Source organism: Vombatus ursinus, unplaced genomic scaffold, assembly GCF_900497805.2.
Source record: "Vombatus ursinus unplaced genomic scaffold, bare-nosed wombat genome assembly UNPS02014798.1, whole genome shotgun sequence".
In the NCBI taxonomy this organism is placed as follows: Eukaryota; Metazoa; Chordata; class Mammalia; order Diprotodontia; family Vombatidae; genus Vombatus; species Vombatus ursinus.
In genome coordinates this window covers 10,258,915-10,282,656 of record NW_020954576.1, presented here as the reverse complement: position 1 = coordinate 10,282,656, position 23,742 = coordinate 10,258,915, and the positions used below count along the sequence as shown (strand labels likewise).

Genomic DNA, 23,742 nt, shown 5'->3' with positions numbered 1-23,742 from the left:
TGAAATTAGGCATACATTCTCAGATATGCTCAATAGGTTGATGTGACTTTATTTATTATAAAGGGGAGAGGAGGTGGGGGGGAGGGAGAGATTAGCACTGTGTCACTAGAAAGTGACAGTGATTTTTTTCTTTTTTAAAGCAAGCATCAATGAAATTTTTTTTTTTTAAAACCTATCTGGAGAAAGATATGGCTTTCTAAACTATGGCTAAATCAAGAAATAGTAGTCTCCAAAATTACAATGAAATCCCTTCCTTTGAATTAACTTTTGTTTATTTCTCACTAATACTAACTTATTCAATTCGCTGATTTACCTTGCAAATACAAAGACATACGAACTCATTCTACCAGAAGAGATTATTATAAATCAGTTCAAATAAAAATTTCCAAAAAGGGAGATAAGTCTTCAATTCAAAGAGCTCTCATATATTATAGCAGTCTCCAAAATATCATATATGAAAATATCCTGAGCTATCAAAATGTTCATATATGTTTGTCAAATTCAGGACGACAAAAAATTTTTTTAATATTAAACAAACTAAAATTACCTGGGTAGATAGGCTATTTGGAATAGTTGATCTCCATCAATTGAATGATTATTAGAAAAGTCTAGTAACTTGAGAGTCTGAAGAACATCAGTGGGCCTGCATGAAAAACAGAAATGAATTGTATTTAGGCTTTTTTTAAGGGCATTTTAAGAAGATATTTATATATTCCACTTTAATATAAATAAGGTAATACAGCATAGTAAAATCTCATCAATTTATAATTTTGGTCATTCACATTTTGCAGCAGTTTGGACTAAGCTGACATTTACCTTTATACTATAAGAGGAAAGGGGGAAAATATAAACAAAAATACATAAATATACAAAAATATATAAAAGGGGAAAAGTATAAACAAAAGGGACAATGAAGGAGGTACTGGGAGAGGGATATACATACTTAACCTAACTTCAGAAAATGAACTCTTTAAAGACTTTACAACATTAACTCTTTTGTGCAAATGGATGTCATTTATTATAAATTGGTCTAAACAATTAACAATTTATTAAAGCAGATATGACAGAAATTTTACTTGGAAAAAGTTTATTCACAAGATAATTACATATTTTTTCCATTTTTTATTTTTTCTCAATTATATATAAACAAAAAAATTTAACATTTTTTTTAAATTTTGAGCTCCAAATTCTCTCTCCCTTCCTCCCCCTCTCTCCTCCTTGAGAAGGCAAGCAAATTAAATACGTTTTCAAAGTAATAATTTTTATTCCATAATTTAGACTAACTCAGTTTTCCTCCCAATTGGTAAGATTTCAAATAAAAATATTTGAGAAATTATTTTTTGTTACTTGTTTTTCAGTTGTGTCCAACTCTTCATGACCGCATTTCAGGTTTTCTTGTCAAAGATACAGGAGTGGTTTGCCATTCCCTTCTCCAGCTCACTTTATTCATTCATTCATTCATTCATTCATTCATTCATTCATTCATTCATTCATTCATTGGGGGGGGGAGGTGAGGCAATTGGGGTTAAGTGACTTGCCCAGAGTCACACAGCTAGGAAATATTATGTGTCTGAGACCGGATTTGAACTCAGGTCCTCCTGACTCCAGGGCCGGTACTCTATCCACTGGGCCACCTAGCTGCCCCTCCAGCTCATTTTAGAGATGAGGAACTGAGGCAAGCATGGTTAAGTGACTTCCACAGCTAATAAGTGTCTAAGGCTGAATTTGAACTCAGGAATATGAGTCTTCCTGACTCCAGGCCCAGTACTCTATCCACTGTACTACCTAACTGCTCCTGAAAAATGATAAGGATAGTAAAAAATAATAAGAATAATTTTTGAATTATAATTGTAAAAGCACCACTAGAAATAAACATTAAGTATTTTAAATTCCCACAAACTAGTGGGACCCACCCATAAAATGGTGACTTTAGAATTTAAACATACCATTCCTACCTTTCTGAAATTGTAATATCATTAGATGCAAGGTATAATTCTTCTAGAACTGGCCATCCTTGGGCACACCACAGAACCTATTGAGAAAATTTGATTCAGAATAAAGAGTTGTTAGCCTATCCATTTATTTTAACATATGTAATGTGAGTTATGATTTCATTTCCAATGCTTTTTACTTCCACCTCCACATGAACTCAATTTCATTACTGTTTTAGAAAGTATCTGTAGGATAAATGACACTTCTAATTTAATTAATTACATGCCATGTTTTAGGCAATAAGTACCAGTGGGAAGATGATAACATTAAAATATTAAAAAGGTATTTTAATGATATAATATGTACTATTAAGTATATGCATGCGTGTGTACACACACACACACACACTCACTCACTCAGAACCACCCAACACTGTTATTAATGGACCATTAAGAGATATCCTAAGGTAGATTAATACTGTTAAAAAGTTACACTAAAGAGACAGATAAAATATATTCTTATTTGATACAGTGTGTCATACCACTAAAGGAACACTTGCAAGAACTAATAAGAAATTAATCATCAATACCTTTTCTTAACTGTGTGTTTATATAGATCACCTGTCACAAAAATACCTAGCCACACCTATTCCTCACATACAAATTCCAATAAACTTAATTCTCTCACTTCTTAACAAACTGCTAGGCTCTACAGTCAAATGAGTTGTGCTATTTCAATTTTTAATTGATAAATTTAAACTAAGAGACTAGCTAAATCATAATCGCATTATGTTTGAGCTTGGCTTTCATTATCTTTCACCTACACATACTCCTATTCCAAACACTATTTCCATTGAGGGCCCTGATATTTTTCCAAGTACCCAGAATGGCAACCTCAAAATCATCTTTGACTATTCTCCTTGTTCTTCACCTCCACAGGCAATCAGTTGCTAGTTAACTATTGTCAATTCTACCTCTATAATATCACACAGATCTATGCCCTTCTTTTCACTTAAACAGCCATTGTTAAGTTCAGGCACTCATCGCATCATACTTGGGATTACAGCAATAGCCTAATTGGTAGGCCTTATTCTAGTCTCTCTCCTCTCCAATCCATCCTTCATGGAGCTGCCAAATTGATCTTCCTAAGGAATTGGTCTATGTCACTCCCCTGTTCAAAAACCTTAAGTAGCTTCCTATCGCCTCTAAAAAACACAAACTTGACCCTACCATTTAAAATCTACTACAATCTGGTTCCCACCTACCTTTCTAGCTTTATATCAAATTATTTCTCTTCATGTATAAACTCAGTCAAACTGGACTACTAGCTATACCCCAACCTCAGCACGCCATTTCCCACCTCCATGTATTTACAAAAACTATTCCCTCTCACCCCTAGAATACAGCTCCCTCCTCAACTCAGCTTCTTAGAATTCCGAGCTTCTTTCAAGGCTCAGCTCAGATACTACCTTCTCCATGAAATCTTTCTCGATCCTTCCACACCAGTTGTTATAATTCTCTATCTCCTCAAATGATCTCAATCTCCTCAAATGATCTCACATCTCCATGCGTATTATACTGACCTCCCTGAGTGTAAGTTCCTTGACTATAGGGACTATTTTGATTTTTGTTCTGAAAATCCAGACTATAGACTGTGTTGCAAATAGCAGATGGTTAATAAAAGGTTTCTTAAAAATTAAATTTGATGATTTAAAAAGGGAATTTTCAAGGAGTGCTAAAAAACCAATAAAAATTCCAGTGAGAGAAGTATATTAATGCAAAACTGATTCCATGGAGCGAACCTCCTATTTACCCTTCAAGTTAAGCTACAAATTGTATCCAACTAACTGTAGTATACTTGACCTTTAAATAGTGGGAATTCTATGCCCCTCTGCCTACTCAGCTCCTGCACTAAAATAAAGTTGCTGACAACATTTCAATTAACTTCAGACTCAACAAATAATGAGAAAGAAAGGTGGGGGCTGGGGAGAAGAGGGGAGGACAGGATGGGAGAGGGAGACAGAAGAGGAGTTATCAGTTTATTTACATAATTTTCTATTTAACCAGCAAAACCTTTAATCACTTTTTTTTTTTTTAAGGCAGTTGGGGTTAAGTGGCTTGCCCAGGGTCACACAGCTAGTAAGTATCAAGTGTTTGGTCTGAGGCCGGATTTGAACCAGGTCCTCCTGACTTCAGGGCTGGTGCTCTATCCACTCTTTAATCACTTTTAAATACCAAAACTTTAGAATACCTTCTCTCTATAAGGCATATGAATAATGATAGATTTATATAACCAGTGGCCCAAGATTTATTACAATGGTGACCTGACAACAGCATTTTGTTTGACATCCCTTTAAAAGATCATAGGATCATGGATCTACAGCTTGAAGGACCCTCAAGGATAACAGAGTCTAATCCTCTTATTTTCCAACTGGCAACCAGGGGTCCAGGCAGTTAAATGACTTGTGCAAGGCCCCACAGGTAGTATCAGACACTAGATTAGAACGAAAATCCTTACTCTAAACCCAGTGCCCTTCCTAAAAATTGCTCCATGCCACTTTCCATTCTTGTGACTGTGATGAAATGAAAATATTTCTACTTAAGTACATAAGTATCACATTTTTTTTAAGTAACCTATTAAAATAAAAAAAAGACTTGCAATTTCAAACTACTACCAATATATAAAACATGCTGTAAAGTAGATTACCTCAGTCCACGTTATTCCTGTTCGATTAAGCACTAAAACCTTCAATGCAGAAAATGTACATGATGGAGATGGTGAATCACAGGAAAATTTTAGCTTATTTTCACTGTGTAGAAAGAGTAAAGCAGTGTGTTAATTTCAATTAAATATGACCAAAGGAATCATTCAATTAAATTGCCAATTTGGAATGTAATACTAGGGCTTTGGATTGTCTTGTGTACAAATGAACTTCATTTTTAAAGAAACCAAAGGACCATAGAGTTTTATACCTTAAAAATTCTGTTTTCAGAATTTAACTTCATGGTATTTAAAATACAGAAACTCTTTCTGGGGCCTGGCTAACTGTTCTGATGTGTTCATTTCATAGTACAAAAGATATAATTACTTTAAGGCCAAAAAAAGTGACTCATTTTTGATAAACAGTTTCCCCAATAAGTTTTAAAATAAAGTCAGGACCTAACTAGTTCCCCTACTCCCAAAAGCACCAATAGGATAAAAAGCAGTAAATACTGGCTTAGTTTAATTGCTTTCTGATTCTGTTTCTTTGCCTTTATAACTGAAAATAAAGATACCAGAGAAGCCCCAGTCCTTTTCAATTACTCTAAAAACAGTTTTTTTATTATTTATCCTACCTGAACAAAGCTAGAAGAGGCAGCTAAACAATGAATGGCCGAGTCAGGACCCAAAAGGATAATAGCTTACATTATTGGATCCAATCTAATAAAATGAAAATAATGGGGATAAATAGAAAAGTCTAACACCTCAGTTCAGAAAACCAGCATCACAAATCTGAGATGGGGAGGTATGGATAACCACAAATAACCACCAGAAAAAGATTATAAACTGCATACATCAACAATACAATATGGCAACCAAAAAACAAACAAACCCTAATGTAATCTTAGAGTACGTTAAGAGAAGCGTAAATATCCAGTGAAAAAGAAGTGACAATACTCTTGTACTCTGACCTGGTCAGAACACATCTGTAGTATTTTGTTCAGTTCCATGTGCCACATTTTAGGAAGGACAGTAATGAGCTATACAGTGTTAAAAAGAGGGTGATCAGGACGACAACCATTTACCCTTGGAAAGATTTAGGAAGAACATGCTGGCTATCTTCCAATACTTTAAGTGCTGTCATGTGGAAGAGAGGTTTGACTTGTTCTGCTTAGCCCCAAAAGCTAAGGAACAAAATAGTGGAAATACTTTTGCAATATGGAACAAAATGGTGCCATATTTTTAGTTCAGATAAAGAAAAACTTGCTATCTGGTGTGATGGGCTGCCCCTGGGGACTAGGGAGCCCCCCAAATAAGACATCTTCAAGTAAAGGCATGGATGATCCCTTGTGTGGATGTTTTAGAAGGGATTATTCTGCAGATATGGTTGCATCAGATGACCTCTGAAGTCTCTTTCAGCTGTTAAGATTTTATGATTCTGAACAGAAACTTAGAAAGAACTACCCTTTGAAAAACATAGCCCATGTTTCCAAAGAGGAAAAATGGTGGGTCAAATTACACCCATAGTTGATCTCACTCATCTCTCATTTTCAAATACAATTAATTTCATGTCTATTGTTGAATTATACCTGAACAGGACAGATGTGATTCACCTGTATATGCAAGTTGGTTCAGGTTTTAAAGGGGAAGCCTGGTTGAGGCACTTGGAAAATCTGGTTCTACAAACATTCTGGATGTACTACACATATGATTTTAATAAAATAAATTAAAAGTTGTTTAGCAAAAATTTGTTATTAGGCTTCATTAATTAGAGTTCCATAATGAAATCATTCTTATTGCTATTTATAGGGCTCTAAACAACTATATTTGAAAAGCTTTTTCCCATATAGGCCCCAAAATATTTTGCTACCATCTCATCTATTAAACCTGTAAAAATTCAATTAATCAAAATTCAATTAATTATTTCATTAATTTAATCAGCCCAAAATTTAAGAAAAAAATTGTGACAAATCCACCTCCTCCGCCACTCAATATAACAGACATAGCTCCAACTACATAGAAATTTAAACTATAAAATTAGCCTTAATTGATGGACCAACAAATTATTAGTGAGCCCAGGTATATATCTATCCAGAAGTCTAAAATAAGCAACATTCCCTTAAATTATAGCTTATCTTAGATAAAACTAAGACTTAATACTATCAAAATTTCTGCAAGATTACAACCTAAAGGAATCAATACCATTACCACCACGAGGCACTATGAGGCACTATGTGCACATTGGACACAGATTAGGATTTGTATAGAATATTAACTAGCAGGGAACAGAAAATTTATACCTGAGATTAAGAACTTCCAGATATTTGAGCTGATCAGCAATGAAGGTCACCTCATTCCATGATGACAAGAGATTTTTTGACAAATCTATCCTTCTGATATCTGAGAGTAGATGTTAAGAAACACTCACTTCCATTGATAAGAAAGACCCCAAATACATCAAAATATTTATTGTAGCACTTTTTCTGATAGCAAAGAACTAGAAACAAAGTAATACTTATGGATTTGGGAAAGGCTAAACAAACTGTAGATTCTGTAATGTAAGAGAATATTACTGTGCAGTAAGAAAAGATGAATACAATAAATACAAAGAAATATGTAAAGACATCAACTGAAGAAGAGTAAAGTAAGCAGAACCAAGAAAACAATATACACAATGACTACAGTCATATAAATGGAAAGGACAACAATCACACACATAAAAAAAGAAGAAACCAAAATGAATGTTAAAATTACAAGGTTGACCCCAAAGAAGAGAAATGAGAAGACATCTTCCACTCTTTTGCAAAGGGAGAAAGGAGGATGAGGTTCATGGATATAAAACATTTGCTAAATTGATATAATACAGTGATCAGTTTAGCTGATTTTTTTTCTTTAAAAAATATTTTTTATCCTGGAGCTGGTTACCAAAATGAACAACATCCTTGATGCTTTTTATCTATAGTACTGCCAAATGCATGAGTGTCTGCTCTGAGCTCCTAACAGTGATGCGCCTGATGCAGTGAGGAGGAGTTAGTAATGTTGGGAGACATACTCACTGCCAAATTTTGCAAGTCTTGTGTGTTTCTTTGAATTTAGTTTCTGAACCTTTCTGTTGTCTCTAGAAGAACCTAAGTAAAGCTGTGAACAAAGTGTTAGACAGTGTAGTACAGCATGTTATAACAAATTCAGATAAGATTCAAGTATCATTTTGTCTAGAATGGTCAGGGAAGGCATCAACCCAATTCTACCTTCCAAGCATTTAGTAAGCATCTACTAAGTGCCAGGGACACAAAGACAAAAATGAGACAATCGCTACCCTCACAGAATTTACATTCTACTGAAGGGTACAACAGACACACAGAGATAAGTAAATATGAGATACACACACACACACACAGACACACACACACACACAATTGAGAGCAGGGGTAGACCTGTGATCTGCAATCACAGTGCAATAGAAAAAACAGTGGCCTCAGAGTTAGAGGATCTAGATTCAAATCCTACCTCTGACATCTGTCAGAGACATCTATTTAACATCTCTGTGGCTTTGGTCAAATCACTTCAACTCCCTGGACTTCAAGTGAGCACAAAATCCCAATCCAGGAACTGTATTAGAGTGACAAAATCCAAAGACCAATAAGATCTCAGTCCAGCTACCTTACCCAGGACAGGTCACAGAGAGTGGGACCCCAAGCTCATCCATCCTATCACAGGATCACAAACTATGCTTCAGTGTCTCTCAGACTTAATCTGCAGGAGGGGACAGAACCAAGAAACTATTATCAGTCATACTTGTTGGCTTCTCTATTCCAGAATTAGAACTGAGAGTTCAGAATGGCTTCTTGAAGCTCTCTACCTGGACCCAATGTGGAAAGAGAAGAGTAACAAAAACTCTAGCAATTACAGAAAGAAAACTTTGAAAGAAGTTTTACCTACCAGAGAGGATGAAGACATAAGCAAATAAAAGAAAATTCCCAATAAATGAAGAAATATCAGGCGTTAAAAAATCCTAAGATAAAATTTCAGAAGAAGAAAATAATTTCACAGTAATTATAACAAGAACTATATTTTTTAAAAAATGGATTAGCCACAAGGACTCCAAAAGTTGAAAGAAGAAATAAAGAAAGAGTTGAAACAAAGAATAAAATTAGAATTCTTAAGGAAAAACTTGGAAGGAGAATAACAATTTAGAACAGAAGGTGTAAAAATTTATCCAAGTGGTAGACATCCAGAAATACTGACTAAAGAGAACTAAACTCAAGAGTTAAATGAAACAGAGAAAACAAAACAAGAAATATTAGAACAAAGTTGAAGACTGAAAAATTAGACCACATGAAAATACTCTAAAAAAAAACTGAAATGGAAAAAATTCTCCAAATCACTAATAAGTAGGGAAACATAAATTAAAGCAACTCTGAGATTTTGCTTCATACTTATCAAATTGGTAAAGTTGACACAAAAGTAAAATGACAAATGTTGGAGGTACTTTGGGAAAATAGACATGTGAATGCACTGTTGGTGGACTACAAACTGGTCTAGCCAATCGGAAAGCAATTTGGAACTACCAAAAAGTTACCAAATTGTACATGCCCCTTATCTGAGCAATAACCCCATTAGGCTAATACCACAAAGAGATCAAAGAAAAAGGAAAATGACCCATGTGTACAAAAAAAGTTTGTTTTTTTTTTGTGGTGTTTTTTGTAGTGGCAAAGAACTAGAAACTAATGGAATACTCATCAACTGGGGTATAGCCAAACAAATTATAGTATATGAATATAATGGAGAACTATTATGTTATAAACATTAAAAGATGATTTCAGAGAAACCTAAGAAGATATATAAATTCATGAAGAGTAGAGTGAGAACAACCAGTAGAACAGTTTATGTAACAACAGCACTATAAAGACAAAACAACTTTGAAAGACTTAAGAACTATGATCAATGGGACAACCAATTACAATTTCAGAGGACTGATAATTGAAGCATGCCTATCTCTACCTCCTGATAGAAACATAATGCACTCATGGTACAGAACGAGATCTTTGGACATGAGATTGCAAGAATTTATTTTGTTTGTCTATGTTTATTTGTTGTAATCTACTAGTCACCACCTGAATGAAACCCCATATTAGTGTAACAAAGTCCAGAGCTTCCAGATGAAACGGAAAAAAATACTATAAGCAGGCAGGATGAAAGAGATTAAGTAACAAGTAACCACAGTAAGGGTCAAAAAAAGTTATGTAGCAAATACTGTAAAGGAAAGCAAAACTTAGAATAGGAAATCCCAAGAGGCAAAAAAAACAGACTAGCAACTAAGAATAACCCTGAAAAGCAGAGGTTTCTTTTTTTTTTCATTCTGAACTTAAGAAATAAAAAAAGCATTTCCATAACACAGTAGAATAGAAAAAAAAAAAGATGACTGCACATGAAAGTGCAAATCTATCATGAAATAACTTACCCAGAAAAGTTGAGTATAATCCTGAATGAAATGAAAAATGGATATGTAACAAACTGAAAGACTTTCACGTATCTGTGACAAAAAAAACTCAATGGAAAATTCAATATATAAGATCCAGAACAAATATAAGAAGTAGATGACTTCTAAGCATTCCTGATGAGAAAACTAGAACTGAGTAGACTTTTATGCATAAACACAGCAGACAAGAGAAAGCTTTTACACACACACACACACACACACAAATTTATACATACATATACGTACTACACACACACACACACACACACATATTTAAACAATCTAAAAGGGCTAAACGATGATCAAGTGCTTTTATCCTAAGTAGAGGAGTGGGTGAGAGGTAAAGGGTCCACTGTCAGTAAAGAATCCTTTAAGGGTCAAAAGGGAAGAAAAAAAGCAAATTCTTTGATTTTGTTCAATTTTGGTTTAGTAAAGAAAAGGGATTACAAAGAGGAATATACTGGGAAGAAATGAAGAAAAAGAGGGGAGGGACTTACAACTTCTTACCCTTGGGACACATTTGGAGAAAAATACACAAACATGAGAAGCTGAGGGACAGCACCTGTGGGCTGTGGTCTGACATCAAAAGGTATATGATCAACCAGAAGTGGGAAAAAGAGTCATATCTGACACTCCCCACAATAGCCAATCATGGCCTGACACAACCGTACTTACCTTTATCCAGCAACACTCAATGACTCTGCCACTTCCTTCCCCTGTGTAAGCTCCCAAACTTCCCAGTTTTGAATCAGGCAACAGTATATCAGGGAAATTTTATCCTAAGCACCCAGAGCAGTAGCACCTTTAGTTAAACTGGCATAAAAATAATACACTGGGGAGAACAGTTAAATACTATGAAATCTCTTTTGAAAAGAATTTTTTGGTGGCAGATGCCATCTTAAGATTCCAATGACAGATTATTACTGAAAAAGGATACTAGGACATGTTTGTGCAATTTCCCCTTTGTTGCCAGCACAACTCACTGCAGAACTCCAAACAGAGACTTCTTGCAACCTGTTCAGCTGACTGAATAAAAAATACATGGATTATATGCAAAGTTAAAATAAGGCCAGTGAGTATCATAGAACCTCACATCCAAAGTCCTTTACTATTCTTCAACACAAAATGATCCCTCGGGGCAGCTAGGTGGCGCAGTGGACAGAGCACCGGCCCTGAAGTCAAGAGGACCTGAGTTCAAATCTGGCCACTGACCAAACACTTGACACATACTAGCTGTGTGACCTTGGGCAAGTCACTTAACCCCAATTGCCTCACTAAAACAAAACAAAACAAAACAAAAAACAAAAAACAAACAAAAAAGATCCCTCAAATTCACCTGCCATGCAGTTATCCCATAAGTATATAAACTGTCAGACTGAAAAAAAATGGGGAAAAAGGGGACTACAGAAGAAACAGCATAGCAAGGAACAGCAATAAGGGTCTCGACCTCAGGAATGGAGAAACTAGGCAGCAAAAATAAGTAGACAGGATCTCAGTCCAAGAAACTGAACAGGAAGTTTTTCTCTGTGCTCTCAATATAAATACCACCCTAAAGTTAAAACAATATCACTGGAAATCATAGACATTATTTTTACTTTTCCTTATGCAAACTCTTTTTCTTAGTTATCCAAACAAAAATTTAATCAATTGTTACTGTAATGCCTTAAAGCACATATACTATTTCAATGCCTTAAAGCATATATACTATATTTCAACATCATGATTTCTAAATTGCTTCTAATCTAATCAAGAAACTGCCAAAAATATAAAAAGCCAGCCTTCAAGCCAAGAATGAGTAAATGAATAGAGCATTTATTAAACACTTATGATATGCAAAACAACAGTGCTAAGCATTAGAGCTAAAATATAAAAGGAAGAGAATCTCTAGAGCTCATATTTTAATGTGAGAAGAGAAACTGTCAAGTGGGAAAAACTCTTTACATCAAATATAACTGATAAAAATTTAATACATAAGGAACTACTGACACAAAAGACCAACAGCTGTTCGCCAACAGATATCATAAAAAATGTGAACAGAGTTCTGAAAAGGAGATCTGAGTTTAAGTATGCACCTCTGACACCTGATGGCTGTGGGCAATTCACAGTACTCTGAGTCAGAAGAATGCAGCCCACTGCACTTCCAACTGTGGTCAGAACCAGAATAAAATGTAGTTCCTATCTGATTTCAACGTGTTGATGTATTCACAAAAAAGAAATATATAAATGTATAGTTTTCTAAGTCAATATGAGCCCAGAAGGATCCTTCTCTGTGGATTAGTAGACCCTGTTTCTATTTCAGGCTGATACTACTGCTCTAGGCAGCTCTCCAACACTAATTCTCAACTCTAGGTTGCAGAGGCAGTGATCACCTACAATGACCAGAGCTGCCTCATACAGAAATTTATACCAATGAAATCACAGTTGTAGTACCTATCCCTATTCAGGAGACCAGATATAACAATTCATATTTTTCAAATCATCTAAAGAATCAGCCACTTTAATCAATAAAAATTCCAACGTGACATGCCCCAAAGTATCTATTAAAATGATACTCACAAAATGGGGTTATTATATTAACCATTACTTCTTTATATCCACAGGAACACTTGTAAGAATTATTATTGCTGCTTATGATCTGGGGGAGGAAGGAAAATAGGTACTCCCTTTTATATACATCCAATTTTTTAATATTATCAGAGCACATGGTGTTCACTGAAGGGATATCAAATCATTAATATAATTATGTCCCTGTTTGGATATATTTAATATTTCACTTATTTGAATAAAAAGGCAAGAAACTACAATCTCATCAAGAATTTTGTTCTTTAAGTCTTTTAAAATCATTTTTAAGAAATGTACGGTCTGCACATAAGAAGCAAAGAACTGACTAATTCTGTGATCTTAGATTGGTCCACTCAAGTGTTGCTATTTCCATTTTAGAATATGCATAACATTAACATCATTATCTTCTTAATTATAACTAGGTAGCAAAGAATAATGAGCATAATTATGCAATGGTTCTGTCCAACACTGCAGATAAAAAATTGCCTGTAATTAATTAGCCTGCATCCAATATGGTTACATTTCAGCCAAAGTGGCCTACTTGCTGCATTCCAATTTCAGGTTGCCTCTTTTCAGTGTTAGTCCTCCATCCCTGGAACTCAATAACCCCTCATCTATTTGTGCTTCTTGGAATCCCAGGGTTCCTTCAAGGATCAGGTCATGTGCCACCTCCTACGTGAAGTCTTTCCTGATCTTCTTCATTGTCAGCACTCTCTTTCTCCTCACATTAACTTGTATTTCTTTTCCATTTCCATGCTAGATTCCACAGTACAATGTAAGCTCCTAGAGGGCAAACATTGTTTTTCATGTTTGTTTCTGCACAATAATATCCCAAGCATCTAACACAGTGTCTTGTACATAACAGTTATTTAATAAATGCTTTCTGAATTGAACTAAAATCTAATCTCGGGAGTGCAACCAGAAGTCACTTCTAAGATGGCATCCTCGGGAACTCTCAATGCTGCTAAGATGATTTACTAAATGCTAGCTAATAAATCAAAACTTGCAATGTGATCCTGAACATACCATGTAGATCTCAGTATCCCATTAAGTCCTATTCCTTATGGCATTCCCTCATGAAAATCTCATTTCATAAGTGAACCTTACTGTCTTTGTATAAAATCATATTTTTAACGGTTCTCTAATCTTACAGTTTAGGATGGGATTCAGGGAACTACCAGCTCTACTGCCACAGCTGGCTTACAAAAAATGAATGACAATGTGTACACCGAAAAGGGAAAATATGAAAAATGGAAGCACAAAACTATCAGCCCAGAGCAAGTGGGCAAGAATAACTGGAAATAAGAGTGCAAACAACACATGTGGTACACACATAACCATCACAATACTAGCACTCCAATAAGAGGTTTCAAACTTCTCGCTTCCTTTAGTCTACAGCTTCCTTATCAACAGTGCAAATAAAGGTATTGTCTAATCTCTCAGTGTTACCCAAGACATGGCAGACTAAATTACGGACAAAATCCTAAGCTTCTAAAAGTCTCTATACCAATTTGCCAATCAGTTAACACATTTAGGCCCTCGGGCCCATGTATTTAAAAGCAGAGTACACCATAAAAATCTAATTCATCAGCATCAATTCCTCCTACCTTTGGAATTTTTTAATAGAATCAAAGCCAACAGTTTCGACGGGTTTATTTCCAATAACAATCATCTCATTTCCATCTTCCTGTTTAGTATTTTCCAATCCATAGCGATTCTTAATTGCAGTGATAAAGTCCACTCCAAAATTTACCCGGTTTGGACGGATAAAGGATCCTCCCGTTGGGTGCCTAGATAAGGGCACAAAGGAATATACATAGAGAAAAGCAGTCTCTGAGGAAATCAAATATTTGTAGCATAATGCTTTGTAGGTTTATAGTAAATTAGAAAGCATAGCTGGGGGAAATAACAGGAATCAATATGCCACAGCAGACAAAGTTCAATTCTAGCAGTTTGGAACTATAAATTCTTACTGAGTTTTGAAACTGAATTGCCATGTGACCTTAGGTAAATCCCTTCACCTACATTTGTAAAGCAAACTACTGTATATTTATTTCAATAGGAAATTATTAAGGATGCAATATTCAATTAGTACAAGTATTCTGAAAATGTGATGGGACTGCAAAAAGGTACAGCAAGATAGAATGATGAAAAATAAGAACAGTGCCCATTTCTATAGCAATTTACAATTTTACAAAGTGCATTCCAAACAGTCCTGTAGTACAAGTATTATCACTCAAATTATATACGGAAGAAACCAAATCACAGAAAAGGTAAGTATATAATTCCCAAATCATACAACTAATTATAATATACCATAATGTACATAGTACACTAAGTGTAGGATAGTTAAGATTATCTGTGTCTTTAAATCAAAATCTAGCATACCACAATCATTCCCACAAATTTGGATTGACAGTTTGCTATGGCTTTTTAATATTTGTCAGGGTAAAATAGAAACACAAATTCTATCACCATATATTACTTTTACTTTTAATAAGCTTGGGGGGAGATTTTAAAAGACTTCTCACAATAAGTATCATGGGATGCTGCATTAAATTTCAGTGAGATATTACTAATATTTATACTAAATATTTATTTTATATTACTAATGTGATACTAAATATTTCATGATCGTCAAAGTGGCATTATGGAATAACCACTTTGGAGCAAAAAAAATATAAAAATCATATGAATCACCAAAAATGATGTGAAGCTGTGAGTCCCAAAGAAAAACGTTTCAACTTATCAGCTTTTATTTTCCAAAAGCACCATAGTATTTTTAAAATGGGAAAACAAAATCCTAGTATCACAAAAACTGACCATAAACTAAGTTTCTGATTATGAAAATAACTTATAAAAGAAAATTATGTGATTTTTCCTTTATTATTTTGCAACAGTTTTAGTTGGCACAATCAGTTATTAGATCCTGAAAATTATTATTAGAATGAAATGATTTTTTATATATATATGTGTATATATATATACATATATACTGCTGTTCTAGTTGTATCTTCCATCTGCATAACTTTGTCTTCTGTATTTCTTTATATTTCTGCTTGTCATTTTTAATGGTGCAATATTTCATTCATTCCAATACATTTCATTACACTGATATATCATATAATTTATTCAGTTATTCCTTCAACCACTGGATAAGTTATTTAAAGTTTTTCACTGTTATAATTAATGCTACTATGAATATTTCCATTGAAATACATATTTTTCTCCTTTTTAATTACTTCACTGGGGTATATTTCCAGTAGAAGGTCTACTGGTTAACAACTATGATCAGTTTTAAAATTTTTAATGCCCGTTGCCAGCCTGACCTCTAAAAAGATGATCACTGAGACATGAAAGGTATGATGAGTACAAGTATGTTCATTATTGAGGAATGAGTTCAGGCAGTTTATCATCTCCATCCCCAGTGGGCCAAGCAGTGGATGGGAGGTAGGAGGTAGGAGGTGAGCCAGTAGTATGGAATAGGATTTTCTCAATGTAACTGGAAAGCTGGGGAGGGGCTAGGGCAAGGGGGAGGAGAATGACTCCTACAGTAGGTCTCTCCTCTTTCTCTTGACAATTATAGTTGCTGATAAAAAACTTAAAATCTAAGCATAGTTTAACACAATGCCTACCACACAGTTGGCCCTTAATAAATGTTTATTGACAGAGGACAATCCTTGCTGAGATTTGCTGGCTCTGACAAAACCTGGGTGCCAAATCCACAGAAATTTCAAAAAGTTACATACTGCAAGATTTTTTGTAGGGAAAAGTTGGTTATGTAGCAATTTATAATGAAACTTAGTTATTCTGGAAAGCTTTTAAAGATAAACATACTTAGAATCCTTTCAAAGAGCTTATTCATCATGACAGAAGAAAATACTGACTTCTGTTATATGTGCACACAGTAAAACTTGCTTTAACAGTTTTTTAAACTGGCCCTGATACATTTGTTTTCTCATCAGAAAATCAAGAGGTAGATAAACTGACAGATATGTTCTTGAAAATAATTTCCACATATACTATATTGAGTTTGATTCCCTAAAAGAAGTGAAATTTCTGAAGGTCAAAATTAGCCATCCTCAGGGGCAGCTAGGTGGCGCAGTGGATAGAACTCCGACCTTGGAGTTAGGAGGACCTGAGTTCAAATCCGCACCTCAGACACTTAACACTTACTAGCTGTGTGACCTGGGCAAGTCACTTAACCCCAATTGCCTCACCAAAAAAAAAGAAAAAAAATTAGCCATCCTCTCCTGCCCTTTTAGGTGATCAAAAGGTACTACTATTGATCTTAATTTTTTTTATTAAAAATTATTTTAATATAACATGGGAGGTGTTAGTGTTGCAAAGGAGGATACAAGTAGCCACCAATATTTTTGTGCCCTCTGTTCTCTTCTCCCTTTATCTCAGGATTTAATCAGATATACCTTAATATAACAATTAGCTTTGTTTTTAAGATTAGGGTAACATAATGGTCACTCAAGTCCCCACAGTCCCCATCTCTGCATCCTTATGAAGTTAAGTGAAATTTAGGCTACAAACACAATTGCTCAGAACTCCCAGTTAGGAGGATCCCTAAAATGGAGGCAAAGGTTTGGCTTTCTGCCCCAATTTCAATTTATGTTTATTACTAGCTAATTTGCTGTAGCAAAGAACTGGAAACAAAGTATATGCCCGCTGACTAGGGAATGATTAAACAAACTGTGGTACAGGAATGTAATGGAATATTACTGTGCTATAAGAAACAGGGAATATATGAATACAGAAAAGCATGTATTTGCATGAAATGATGCAGAATGAAGAAAGTAGAATCAAGAAAACAACATACACAATGACTACATCAATGTAGTGGCAAGAATAACCACCACAAAACAATAAAATAAATGTGGAAAAATTACAGAGAACAAGTTTACCCCAAGAAAGAGATGAAAAGATACCTCTCCCCATTCCTTTGCAGAGGTAGAGGGAGTGGGGGAAGGTTTTTTTTGGGGGGGAGGGGAGGCAGAATTCCCAAGGGTGTGGAACATTGCATATATTCCCAGATTCTTTCCATGTTCTGATTGGTTTTGCTCATTTTTTTCTAACGTGTTCTCCCTCTTTTTCTTATTTCTTTTAAAAAAATTCTTTGTTATATAAGATGGCTTCTCAGGGAGGAGGAAGGGGGTGAGAGAAGAATACAGGCAGAAAATCAGGCAATATAAAAATAATATATATGAATTTAAAAATGCTTTTAAAAAACTCCAGGGTAGGACTCAGTTCTATCTTCTGGCTCAACTATCTTGATAGTCCAAAAGCATTCCCAAGGCTCATAAAGGAATTCCCTGTGGTTCCTTCTGAACCACAAATTTTAAGAATGCCAGTCAGTTCCCAAATCCTTTTTATTTCTATTTACTATTTATTTCTACTATTATTTATTACTATCCATTTCTATTTAATTTTTAGTTTTTACAATATACCAAAAGAGTATCTTCCACTGATCTAATACGTTTCATCTAAGAATCTTAAAGTACTTTTTAATAATCTTTCACAGCTACATATTTTAGACACAAACCCAGAAGAAGAGAATGACTCCAAAACATCTACAAGCAAAGCCTCAAAGATGAACACAGTCTGGGCAAAAATTTAATTAGAATTCCTGGAAGAGAAGAAGCAAGAATTTAAAAAAAAGTTGGTTTTTGGTCAATGAAATGAGAGTGCTAGAGGAAAACACTGGAAAATAATTAAGAGGTACTGAAGAAAGAGACCTTGTTTAAACCACAAATTCTCTGAAAATTATGAAAAAATAACTATGAGACAACAAGAAATATTAAAAACAAAGTAAGGAAGTCATAAAAATAAAATACAATACAGGGTATCTTACAGACAAAATAACTGACCCAGAAACAAATTAAGGAGAAAAAAATTTAAGAATCATTGGACTACCTAAATTATGACCAAAACAAGAGTCCAGACCCAACCGGTTTCAAGAAATCTTAAAAGAAAACTGCCCAGATTTCCTAGAACCAGAAGGCAGAGTGGAAATAAAAGGAATATAATGGTCACCTCCTGAAACTCCAAAAAGGAATACTTCCAGGGAACATCATACCCCAATCCAGGGCTTCCAGGTCAAAGAAAAAACACTGAAATTTAATTTTTTAAGAAGAAAAATAGTCCTAATGTCAATAAAGACATTTCAATCATCAGTACAGAAGGAATCACATCACAGGATTTTTTTTTACACTAAGAACAATAAACTATAATTCAATCTTATCACTTCTTTTAACAAAATTTTTTTAAAAAGTGGGTAATGTGATTGAGCAGTACTGATCTATAATTTTTTGTCCAATTCATATGATTTGGTTTAAAAGAACAACTGAAAATTTCTTCTGCTTAGGACCAAACTAATGAGAAGTGAAGTTAATTACCTAAACCATACATCTCATCCATCCAAATGACAGTAGCAGAAGCAGGAGAACAAGCAGAAGCCCTAGACAGCTGTGTCTGGCACACAGCTGTTTCACAAATTTCACATTTGTGACTGTTTCACAAATACAGTGTTTCAGATAAACTTATGACAACAGATAAGCAACATTAAATATGTTAATTAGAAACTAAAGTAATTAAGGTACTAAAGTTCAAGTTATATGAAGAGAGAAAAGATTTCAGAAAAAAACAAAGTCAACTACAAACTCTGCCTCAGACACTTACTAGCTGTGTGACCCCGAGTAAGTCACTTAATTGTTGTTTGCCTCAGTTTCCTTATCTGTAAAATGGGGATGATAACAGCACCTACCTCCTGGAGTTGTTGTGAGGATCAAATGAGGTAATAACTGTAAAGTGCTTATCAGCACAGTGCCTGGCACATAGTAGGCACTATTACTGAAATTATCATGACTTATGGCAGAAAGGACATTTAAGAGATGGCCAAGAGAAACAAGTAAACTTTATTTCCAGAAGAATTGCAAACTCTGAACAACCATATGTGACACTGCTCCAAATCACATATAAACAAGAAAATCCCTCCTCTGATTGTTCCAGAGACTACTCTAGCCCCCTGTACTTGACTGCCAATTCATTTCATGGGCATGTTTACAACAAAAACCCCAAATCAAAGTTAAGCTGTTTCTGATATCTATACAGTCTAGAAATTGACTTAGGAGAGTTAAGAACTATCTATAACAAAATGAACAAACTTAATGGCACCTTTGTTCTGTATTGCCAAGTATTCAAATGAGATAATGTATCCCAATGAGATAATGGTCATTCATGTGGCAGAGTCTATGGGCTCTGGGTAAGTTTTTCAGGAGTTCAGCCCAGGCTTTGAGGGCAATCCCTTTTGTCTATGAAAAAAGGTCAAATAAATTTTCCATCAACTACAGGGTAAGTCACACTCTTCCCATTTCCTTTTCTTCCTCCTTTGCCGCCTTAACCAATTAGGCTGAAAGATTACAAATCATAAATATATGGGAAATGAGGTAACAGTTAACTCATTGTATCCTTACCAACCACTGCCCCCAAACACCTGGGAAATGAAAAAAAATTGTGAAATAGCACTAACACACATGACAGGATGTTTCCCATACGTTTAGGGTGGGATGGGGAATGTGAAGCTAGCTTTGATGCTACAATTCCCATAAGGTAGACAAGGTACTTCCATCCCCATGAACTAACCTGAAAATTCAAGACCTCGTACTACACAGATAGCTAGTAGAGTCCAAACCCAATACAAAAACTAGAAGAGCTACAGCATCTATGCATCAAGTCTTCCTAAAGCTTCTCCCAGCTATATAGAAAATTTCCTTCAACAAATGTCATTAGGCTATATAAGTTTTGTTTGTGGGCTTCCTTTTCTTATCTTGTGGTATCAGACTTCTCATAACATCACTCATTTAGACAGTATTAGCTGGTAAATGGTAAGGGTTAATGGATAGGGACATGAAAAACTGATCAACTCGCCTTGTCACTTGAAAAAGATTCCAATCCAAACATAAAACTAGTTCACTTGTGCAGCTGGATAACTCTTCGGAAACTTACTGTCTTAGGGAGTTGCCTTAGTTGTCATTAAGGGTTTATGGTCACGCAGCAAGTATGCATCAGATATAATCATTGGACCTGGGTCTTCCTGACTCAAAGATGGTCTCTAGCTACGAGGCTGTGCTTCCCCTTATGAGACTGAAGATTTAGTTGTCTGTGCCTGGACTTAGACAAAATGAATTGAGTACTACTCTGCTTTCTTATTTCAGGAAGTAACTTAAATGAAGATTAATGAAATTGTAACTGCAAGCTGCTTTGGATTCATGAATACATCACAAATTATGTTAAAGCAAATTAAATACTAAGATGGTTAAACATATCTTTCCTGTAATGACAAAAATTTTGCTATTTTAACTTCCCAAGTGGGATTTTAAATATCAAAAAAACCTCAAATGAATGAATTCCATGAAGTACGTATGTGTAATTTATTAGGAGGAAATCTAATTCAGTCAAGTAAAATAAATATAGGTGGTATAAAATGCCTTTATTAGCTTTAAATATTCTATGCTACATTTATATAGTCTACTAAATGAAAAATTTTTAATTCACTTTAGTAAGTTGCATTAATATGACAGAACAATTAAAATATCTCTGAGCTCACTGTTCCCCCAAACACACTCAATGTTTTTTGATCCCTGTACTACTTACCCTGTTCTGCTGCCTGAAATGCCATAATCCAACTCCACTCACCTGCTCCCATTCAATTTTTTTTTTTTTTTGGTGAGACAATTGGGGTTAAGCAACTTGCCCAGAGTCATACTGCTAGTAAGTGTTATGTGTCTGAGACTGCATTTGAACTCAGGTCCTCCTGATTCCAGAGCCAGTGCTCTATCCACTGCATCACCTACCTGTCCCCTCCTATTCATTTTTTACACATTATTCAAGGTCTAGATCAAATGTGATCTACAGAAAACTTCTATGACCACCTGAATTAGAAGTAAAATCTCTCTCATCTAAAATACCTTAATATGTAATAGGTACATTAACTAAACAAGTTTACAATTTTCTCAATGCTCATCACATATATTCTGTTAATATTTTGTTCTTAACAGTAAAAGCAATCTCACAAATGAAGGAAACTCATTTAGGCAACCCTCTCTCTTTTTCTTAATTATCTGGGATTGATCGCCAGGGGTTTACACTCAAATAATTGGCATTCTCCTAATAAAGATATGTGATTATCATAGCTCAATAAATGGCCAAAGCTCACTGTCTAAAAGGATCAATTTGTTATGGCCATGGCTTCCAGAAAAACTATCAGGACTCATTTCCACAATGGATCAATGAAGCTATTTAACCAGTAGTCACTAGCCTATGTGGTACCTAGCCCTGAGAATCTCATCATTTCTCTTCTATACTACTGCAACAGCTTTCTAATTGGTCTCCCAGTCTTAAGTCTCCTGCTCACTTCAATTCATCTTCCACACAGCTGACAAAGAGTTATACCAATAATACAGGTATGATCATGTCAGCTTTCTCCGGACCCCAATTCAATAAGCTCCAGTGATTCCAATAAAATTCCAATGGATCACTTTTGGGATCAATAAAAAGTGCTTTTCTTTGCATTTAAAGCTCTTTATAACCTGGTCCTTTTTCTAGTCATCTTAATGCTTTATTCCCTTCACTATACAGCTACGCTGGCCTACTTAAACAGGTCATTCCATTTCTTTCCTTTGTACTGGTTGTTCTCCAGGTCTGGAATGCTTTCCATCCTCATTTCTATCTCTTGATAGCCTTGGCTTTTTTCAAGACACAGTTCAAATCCTACCTTCTGCGGGAATACCTTAGCTTCTGGCTTCTAAGATTACCTAACATTCCTAACATAACTAAGATTATCTAACACTAACACATGCACACACACACACATGTGCACACACACTCTCTCTCTCTATATATACACACACACATACATACCCACATACATATACACACAAAGCAAACATATAGCTACATATAATACACATATATTGTATGCCCAGTTGGTGACATGCCTAGCTATTTACATTTATATAACATACACATGTTACACACCCAGTTATTTTAATATATGTAACATAATATATAATAATGTATTACATACAAGCCTAGTTATTTACAAGCTGTCTCCCCTATTACAGTGTGAGTTTCTTGAGGATATAAAGAATGTTTTTACCTACCTTTGTATCCCCAGTGCATAGCAATGTACCTAGCTCACAATAAGCATTTCATAAATGCTTTTTTTTTTTTTTTTGCTTTTTGGTGAGGCAATCGGGGTTAAGTGACTTGCCCAGGGTCACACAGCTAGTAAGCGTTAAGTGTCTGAGGCCACATTTGAACTCAGGTCCCCCTGACTCCAAGGCCAGAGCTCTATCCACTGCGCCACCTAGCTGCCCCTCATAAACACTTTTTTACAGACTGCATGATCCCAAACTCATCTGAACCTGACTGGGATTCCACAAACTGAAGTCTAGGTTGGCTCCACAGCAACCCCAGCTAAGAACACTGGTTCTTGAAAACCATACTAGTGAAGGACAAATTTATCCCCTCTCTCTCTCTCTCTCTCCCTACATGTACAGCTTTTTGTACATAGCTTAGTGAATGCTTGACTACTGGTTGAATAAATACTTTTGAAATTCAAATGCAAATATACTTGCTACTTTCATTATTAGAAAGCTAAGTAGGAGTTAATGGAGACAACTTTATATTTCTCATACTTTCATGTTCTGCCACATATATATCACATATGTCATATATAAGATATTTATAACAAAACCTTCCTCCCATAATAGATTACAAGGAGGGACCCTGTCCTATCCTTTTTGTTTCAGACATAATTTCTTCAAAAATCCTAATCCAAGGCCTCACTGTAACTTACGGATAACCACTGGTTCTGGAAAATCAGACTAGTAAATGATTCCAGAGGATCAATGTTGAAACATGCTACACGCCCCCTGACAGAGTAGTGACAGACTAAGAGTGCAGAACAAGACGTGTTTTCAGATACAGATACTGCAGGAATTTGTTTTGTTTGGCTCTGCCTACTGGTTACAAGAGTTCTGCTTTTCTTTTTTCCTCAT

At 35.1% G+C, this 23,742-nt stretch overlaps 1 protein-coding gene across 3 annotated transcripts in view; it reads right to left on the bottom strand.

The window, feature by feature from the left end:
• LOC114049684 (tubulin-specific chaperone E-like) overlaps positions 1–23,742 on the bottom strand; it is an 84,283-nt gene that overhangs the window by 26,500 nt on the left and 34,041 nt on the right. For 2 of the 3 annotated variants that reach the window (XM_027871008.1, XM_027871007.1), the window contains exons 4-9: positions 14,281–14,463; positions 11,049–11,137; positions 6,933–7,032; positions 4,639–4,741; positions 1,956–2,032; positions 548–643 (exon numbers count right to left, since the gene is read on the bottom strand). In XM_027871008.1, coding sequence (XP_027726809.1) covers positions 548–643; positions 1,956–2,032; positions 4,639–4,741; positions 6,933–7,032; positions 11,049–11,137; positions 14,281–14,463 — 648 coding nt within the window. The remainder of the gene's footprint in view (positions 1–547; positions 644–1,955; positions 2,033–4,638; positions 4,742–6,932; positions 7,033–11,048; positions 11,138–14,280; positions 14,464–23,742) is intronic. The other variant, XM_027871009.1, reaches the window with a different exon arrangement.